General features: G+C 67.4%; 1 protein-coding gene across 1 annotated transcript in view; it reads left to right on the top strand.

The window, feature by feature from the left end:
- Positions 1-422: 422 nt before the first annotated feature.
- COL18A1 (collagen type XVIII alpha 1 chain) overlaps positions 423-7,703 on the top strand; it is an 81,238-nt gene continuing 73,957 nt past the window's right edge. Inside the window, exons 1-2 of the mRNA XM_082719706.1 lie at positions 423-574; positions 665-759. Coding sequence (XP_082575832.1) covers positions 564-574; positions 665-759 — 106 coding nt within the window. The 5' untranslated portion in view covers positions 423-563. The remainder of the gene's footprint in view (positions 575-664; positions 760-7,703) is intronic.

The raw sequence follows: 7,703 nt of genomic DNA, 5'->3' as shown, positions 1-7,703 counted from the left end.
AGCTCCCTCGGGGGCGGGGGCGGGCCACGAGCGCAGGGGACAGAGGGCGGGAGCGGGGAGAAAGCGCCAGGACCCGGGGGAGCGGCGGGTGATCCGGCCCCGGGCTTGCGTCCCGTTCCGCGCCCCGTTTGCCCCCGCGTACTCCCCGCCGTCCACCACCGGGTCCAGCCCGGCGCCCGAGGCCCTGCACCCCGCGGGGTCGCGGCTCCTCCGCTGCGGGCCCGGCCGCCCCCGGCCGCCCCCGGCCGCCCCCGACCGGCCCCGGCCGCCCCCGGCCGCCCCCGACCGGCCCCGGCCGGCCCCAGCCCCGCCCCGCCCCGCCGGGTCTCCGCTCCTCCTCCGCGCGTCCCGAGGCCCCCGGCCGCCCCTGGCTCCGCCCCGCTCGGTCCCCGCCTGGTCCCGGCCCGTTCCCTGCGCCCCGCCCCCACTGCCCGCCCCCGCGCCCCGCCCCGCCGCGGCCCGTCCCCGCGCCCCCGGCCCACCTCCCCGCCCCGCCCCGCCTCTGCCCGACCCGGCGGCCGAGCGCGCAGCATCCGCGGCGCTGACGGTCGGGCCCGCGGAGCATGGCGCCGAGGTGCGGGGCGAGCAGGGGCAGCGGGTCGCTCGGGCGGGCGGTGGACACGCGCGGCGCTCTAACCTGGGGTCTGGGGCCTGTCGCCCGCAGGTGGCCTTGGCTGCGGCCGCGGTCGCGGAGCCTCCTGGACGTGCTCGCCGCGCTGGTCCTGCTGCTCGGAGTGCGCGCGGCCTCCGCGGAGCCAGGTAAGACCGGCGGGGACGCGACGCTTGGCTCGCCGCGCCGGCCCCCTGCCAGCGGCGCTGGGTGCGGGTGTCCGGCCCGTCCAGGCGGCGGCGGCCTTACGCCCGGCGCATCTCGGCTTCGGTCCCGGGAGGCTGCCCGGCTCTGCCCACGCGCGCAGGTGGCTGCGGGGGCCGAGCGGAGGGGGACGGGGTCGCGCTGAGGCCGTGTGTCCCGAGTGTCCCGCGCCGGCCATTCATTCTGAGGCTGCGGGGGTTCGCGCCACCCCGGCGGGGTCGGAGACCGGACTGGGGCGAGGGGCAGCGGGGACCGTCCACTTCCTGAGCCCTTCGCTTCGTGACCAAACTTGGGCGACTCGGCTGGGAAGCTGGCGCGCTGGGCGGACCGCGCTGCGGGCGGAGGGCGGACGAGGGGCCGGCGCTGGGGCGGCGGCGGCGGCCGTTCCACGCGCAGGGGCTCCGGAGACGCGGGTCGTCAGCTGCCGGCCCGCAGGGCCTGTGTCCGCGTCACCGGGCTCGTCCCTCCTGGCGCCTGAATGGCCGAGTGGGTCGCGCCTCCGGGCCTGGGAGTGACCGCGAGGGCCCTGGCAGGTCCGTGCAGCGCGGAGCAACCTTGTTGCGTTTCCAACCTGTTGAGGCGAAACTCCCCGGGCTTCCCAGGGCCAGCCTTTGTGCGCCGCAGGGCCGCCAGGCCTGTGTCCCCGCGCCCGCCAGGGTGTCGGGTTGCGCGCGGTCCCCTTTGATGCGGCCGAGCGCCAGGCCGGCCGGGAACAATGCCCCGAAGCCCGCTGTTCAGCCGGCACCCGGGCTTTCCCCGCGTGGGTTGCCAGCCATGCACAGGGCCACCGTCCCAGCCGCCGCAACTTCCTGTGCCCGCTCCTGGGACCCCGGCCCCAAACACGCGGTGGGCCAGCTTGTCTTCCTAACTGGCCCCACAAAGGCCCCGGAGGAGGAGGAGGCCCTGGGGCCTGCCAGTCACGGAAGGGAGCCCCCACCCCAGGGGAGTCTCTGGTTTAGTCCCAGGTAGAGCAGCAGTGCTGTGCGGACGTCTGTCCCCAACAGCCCTCTTCTCCAGGCTGGCCTGCTGTGGGAGAATGCGGGCTGTGGTCACCACAGCGTCAACACACCTGCTGGCCACAGCTGGCCAGGAAGGAGGGACAGGACTGGAGAGAAAGAAATAATCGCTTGTTTCACTGTTTCTAGTAGGAGCATTGTCAGGCGGAGACAGCCCCGTAGACTTTTCTGAAAAGGGACTCCCTCATCACTACATCTGCGGGAAGCACCTGTTTGTTTCCTCCTCCGTGTGAGTCAAGTCCAGGGGCGCTTGGGGAACACGTTTGTCTCTACACCTTGTCGTGTTCCCTGGGCTCTTACCCACCTCCCAGGCCACTTGGGGCCGTGGGTCCTGGCTTGAGGGGCTGTCCCTGCAGCTGCGGGGGTGGGGGGCGCGGCGAGGCCCACAGGGACCAGGCCAGGGCTGCACGTGGTGGAGTTTGTAAGCCCGGCGCCTCCTCCCTCCTCTGACCCTGGAGCGCCCAGCCGCCCCCCCTGCCCTTTATGAAACTTTGTAATCAAAGGGGAGGAAATCAGGGTTGATGGCTTTTAGCCACAGAGTGGAAACAATATGATGTTATGTCCGTAAGCTTTGGTGAGATGTAATCTTGAGATCTGAGGGGAGGGTGTTGGACTTAAGGTGGACTTCTGGGGGGGCCGGCAGTGCCGGTGGGAAAAACCCGTGTGTGCTCAGTGTCCCCAGCACTCCTGGGGCTGTGCTGGGGTGGCCCAGGTCTAGGGTCCTCTGGGAAGGAAACCGCCCCGTGGAATGCCGGTTTCTTTGCATCCTGGAGATTAATGCAGGAAGCGGGCTCAGCGGGGAGCAGGGGACTAAGTCCTCTTGAAATGGGATAACACTTGCTCCCTCTAGGTGTTACCGGAGGAGACTTAGTGTGTGTGAAATCCTAACTTAGTAGAGGCTCAATTTTTTCTAGAAACCCTTAGACGTCATCCTTGGGAATCAAAGGTTTGAGGCCCAGTTTGTTGATTTGCACATTTTGGGGAACAAAAATGATGCATTTTTCCGTATCTCTGTCTGTGTTGCACCCGACCCCTCCCCCGCAAAAAAGAAGAACGTCTTTTGCTGTTTCGTCTAAGGATTGCTCATGTGGGTCTGATGGTCATAAATGAGCTGGCGCCTTCACCCCCGACCCCCCGTAACTAGGTGCCTGGGGGGTCTACGGGCCGAGGCTGTCTGTGACCTGGGAGACTCAGTGCTGCCAGCAGACCTGCTGTCTTGGTGGACGTGTGTGGGTTCTAGTAGGTGTATCCCCCGGGTCTAGTAGGTGTATCACCAGGGTCTGATGTGGCTGCGCACGCCCGCGGCGTCTGCGAGCAGTGGGTCAGATCGGGGCTGGGGCACAAGGATAGAGTCTGGAGGGCATTTGCAGGGAGCCCCAGACCCTGGTGCCCATCCAAGCCATCTTGTATCTGGCCTTGGCAGACCCCTGCCCTCGGCCCAGGGCTCCCACCCTTCTCATTGCTAGGACTCCCGCAGGAAGCTCGGGGTCCCTGGGTGGGCCTCCGGGGGCCTGGTTTGAACAAAGCACAGATCCTGAGGCCCCCATGTCTGTGGGGGTCTGTCATCCGGGGCACGGCTCCCTGGTCGCATGGGACCAAAGCAGAAGGCAAGCACTCCTCCGAGGCGGCCTGGTTCTAGGGCCTGGTTCTCGGTGAAGCTGTGGCCCGGCTTCAGGGCCGCCGTCAGGGTTCGGGTACAGGACTTCATAAGATAGTTTTGAATTTCAGCAAAACTCGTTTTTCAGGGTACTCCTGTTTTCCTTCAGAAGCGGGAGGAGAGGGAAAGTGCTACGGGCCCAAACCTAGAAAGAGCGACACCGACACTGACCCCATCCGGAGGGCCCTGCCCCACCCTCGCTGCATCTCCCCGACACGCGCGTGCAGTGCTTACACGTCTGTGCACGCACACACAAATGCACGCACATGCACACACTCAGCACACGCACGGGTCTGTGCACACACGCACACACAGGCCAGCACACTCACATGCGTGCGCACACGTCCACGCGCTCTCCACCAGCAGGACTTAGTTCCATTCATCCAAATTGTTGCAAAGGCTTGGCTCTCTGGGCCTTTAGGAGAGGGGGTGGGGCTCCGGGTGGGGCAGGTAGGGCCCACCCCCTGCCCCGTGTGGGCGTTGAGGCCACCCTAGAACAGGCCGGGGACCCCAGGGGGCGTCCAGGCTGGGAGGGAAGCTGCAGAGGGAGGGTCTCCTCCAGCCTCGCCCAGGGCTGGGGAGGCCTACCTGCTTGTTCCGAGCGGCCGTCCACCCGCCCCCCAGAAGGGGGTCCGTCCGATGCCGCATGCTGCCGATCGTGCGCGTCAGGGCACATGGCCATGGACGTGCGTTGGAGACCCTTGTCCCCTACCCCTCAGGCTCCTTCCAGGGGAGGCCGAGGCTCCCTGAAACCTCCTCGCTGAGAATGTGCCGAACAGGGCAAAGCCCGTCTTCTGATACGACGTCCAGTCAGCCTCGTCCCGTCTCATGGCCCAAGGCCTGCTGGGAAGGGCCGGGCTGCCAAGGGGTGGTCTCCAGGGTTGGGGGGGTGCTGACTTCCTGCCGGCCAGCTCAGGGGTCAGAAGAGGGTGTGGGGGGGCGAGCAGGTCTCGCTGATGAGCAGCTGGCGGGCCCAGCTCTGGCTGCGGGGCTCCGGCTGCGGGGCTCCGGCTGCGGGGCTGGCCGTTCCTCACGCACGTGTCCTTCTGCCCATCTGGCCCAGCTGTGGTTCCCCCGTGCCGTTGGGGGCCTGTCACAGGTGTTGCACTCTGCTGTCCCTCTCCTGAGGCTCTGGGAGGCTGTTCCCTGGGGGGTGATCTGCCTGTGCCTGGGGTGGGGGGCGCCCCACTCCAGAGAGCACAGCCGGCCAGCCGAGTGCCCGCCATCCACGCTGCGGCCTCAGCCGGGACAGGTGGTCGTCCCGGGACCCGACGTGTGTAACTCCCAGACGCCTGACGCTGTTCTGGAGGAGGAGGGTCCAGTACTGGGAGAATTAAAATGAGTGTTTGCTGTGCCTGTAAGAGTCTCACGTTTGGGACAGTTTGACAGTAAGAGCGCAGAACGATGAGAACCGTGTGCTCTGGGCCCCGCAGCGCAGTGGCCTGGCTTCTCGGATGCACGGCCTCCCCTCGTGGGGGTTCAGGGTCTTGAACCAGCCCCCGCCAGGTGTCGGGTGCCCTCCCCCTGCTCTGAGCCTCACCTCGCCGCCGTGGCCCCTCCCTCCCTGCTGGCAGGCGGCACCGTCCTCCTGGGGCGCTGTGAGCAGTAGGTGTCGTAGGTGTTGCAAACGTCTCGGCCACACGCCACATGTGACACCCGTCGTGGTCCTGCCCCGTGTCTGCCAGGCCTGCGGCTTCATGGCCGGCTGGACGACCAGCTAGTCGTGTTTTGGGTTGGTGGTCGGGGCCACGGCAGGCGGGCTGTCAGAAGGTGCTTCTGTCGCGGTGCGCGGAGCCAGATGGAACTCAGAGGCTGCCCGGCGGGGGTGTGCCGCGTCCGCCGTGCCTGCAGGAGCGCCCCCCGCCTCCCCGGCTCCTGGGGCGCAGACAAGCCCGAGCACGGCCTTTCCGGCTGTCTGCAGCTCGAGCCCGAGAGGGCCTGTTCGCACGCACGTCCCTCTTTAGGGTTTCACGCCGGCGGATGGGGTCCCCCGAGGCTGATCCCCGGGATGAAGCCGGCAGTGGCTCCCAGGGCTGAGCTGCGTCGTGGCCGGGCCCTGGGCCACGCCTGGTTTCTGGAGGGCCACACTGCCTGCGGGCCCTGCGGGGCTTTGCAGGGCGTTTCCTGGGCAAGGACGTCAGGCCAGAGCCCAAGGCTCAGCAGTGCTGGCCCGAGGAGGGAGCGCCCGGAGCTTGGTGGCCTCCGGGGCGGGCGGGGCTGGAGCTGCCGCCACCTCGCGCTGTTTGTAATTATTCAGGCCATCGCTGGATTCTAGTCTGAAGAACCTGGTTTTACATTTCATTGCTCCTTCGAGGAGAGTCGAAATGAGTCACAATCCGGCGTCCTCTGTTCTGCCCCCGAGTTTGCCGGCCTTTGACCACTGCGTGTCCTCCGTCCGCAGGGGCTCCCACGGCTGCTCGTGGGCCATGCGGGCGGCGCCGCTCTGTTCCGGGGGGACGTGGGCTGGCGTGAAGGCCGTGCAGGGAGGGTGCGGCTCTTGGCGCCTACCTGTGCAACGCGGATGTCCCGGTCCCGGCAACGTGACGGGCTGGTGGAGCCGCCGCTTCGTCCGCTCAGAGCTGGAGGCTGGGCGCCCCTGTGCACGGGCTGGAGGCCAGACATCCTACCCCTCCAGGATGCGCGGAGACCTTTCCTCCACGTTTCCCGTTACAGTCGGGAGCCTCATCTTGGAAGGAATCACGGATTCAGTGCCTGATGGAGAGTGTGGTCCCCAGCCTGTGCTGTCGGGAGGCTGGCGGGGTTGGGCGGGGGCATGCGGGGAGGGGGGTAGTGCCCCCACCCTCCCTGGGCGGGCTGCCTGGCAGAGACCTAACCTACCCGGTGGGCTTGCAGGAGGAAAGAGGCCGAGGTGGGCCCCTTGTCCTGCGCCTGGCGCCGGTGTTTGGGCCGTTTTCCGGCTGGGGACAGGGGTGCTGAGAGCAGACAGCGGGCTGGTGTTGGTCCGGACCTCAGAAAGCGTACGTTCGATCCTGGCTGGTGCAGTGCTGGGAGGCTGAGGGTGCCGAGACCCCGCTGGTCACTCTGCTGGGTCCCTCCGGGGGCCTGGGGTCAGCGGACGACGGGCGGCCTCAGGGTCTGTGCGCGGTCTAGCCCAAGCGGCCTGGGCCACGTGCCATCACTTTCAAAGTCTGCTAATGTGACAAACGGGAGAAAAAGTCTTTTCAATGTTCTTTCTACTTAGTGAGTTTTCAGTCGCTGGCGATGCCAGAGCCCGGACAGGCCGATCGCTTCCCCTGCTTCCAGGGTCTGTGCTGGACCGTGCGTTGCACTCCTGTGCGGGTAGCCGTCCCTCGGGCGCTGCTGTTGCTCCCGGCGGAGCTGTTTCCCCTCCAGTCTGTGGCCGGTTCCCTGAGCTGGATCCGAGCGCCAGGCTCGCGCGGCAGAGCAGGAGCTCATGAGGCTTGCGTGGCTGAGCAGGGCTCGGGGGGGACACGGCTTCGTGGCGGCTGCTGACCTTCACTCCGCCCTCGTGGCTGTGGGCAGTGGACGGTCCTTGGACAGAAGCGTTGCGGCCACCTGGTGGGGGACTGCCGCTGCTGACCGGAGGCCAGGCTGTCCACTCTGCCCAGGTGGATGGCTGAGGGCCCAGGCCCCAAGTGTGATTCCAGAGCGGCCACCAAGCGCTGTGTGACGTCGGGTGGGGGCCTCGCCCTGTCTGAGCCTGTGTGTGTGAGCTGTGGGATGGGGCGGACAGGGGGGCTCTGGGGTTTAACGGGACGCCCTTCAGGGAGTGCACAGCACACGTGGGCTTTCTGGGATGGGTCCTGATCGCACCTCGCTGAGCTCTGGGGACCGTCTTGGGCTGGGCAGGGCCAGGGAGGAGGGGCGGGGGGAACACCAGGAGCCGGAGATGGGGTCTGCGTTTGCGTTTCTTACTTGGCGCTGGGCTGCGCCTGCTCGAGTGATGGTTTCTATCAGACGAAGCCGCCCCCTCACCGCCCGCAGCCCCGAGTCCTGGGGGGCGGTTCTTGCCCCCTCCCGCCCGGCCACGCCCACCCACATGTCCCTTTGGAGGGATCAGGGCCATGGACCTGCCTCCGCTTGCTGGATCTTGTTACTAGGCTGCCGTGTTTTAAAAAAATGCTCCCGCTCAGACAGTCTCTTGTTCTGTGCGAGCCGCGAGCCAGCCAGGAGCTTCCTGGACGCAGGCCCGTCCGTGCTTGTAAACCTGGCCCGCGCCGGAGTCAGGCCGTCT

This window comes from Mustela nivalis, assembly GCF_964662115.1.
Source record: "Mustela nivalis genome assembly, chromosome: 1".
NCBI lineage: Eukaryota > Metazoa > Chordata > Mammalia > Carnivora > Mustelidae > Mustela > Mustela nivalis.
This window is presented reverse-complemented; position numbering and strand designations above follow the sequence as displayed.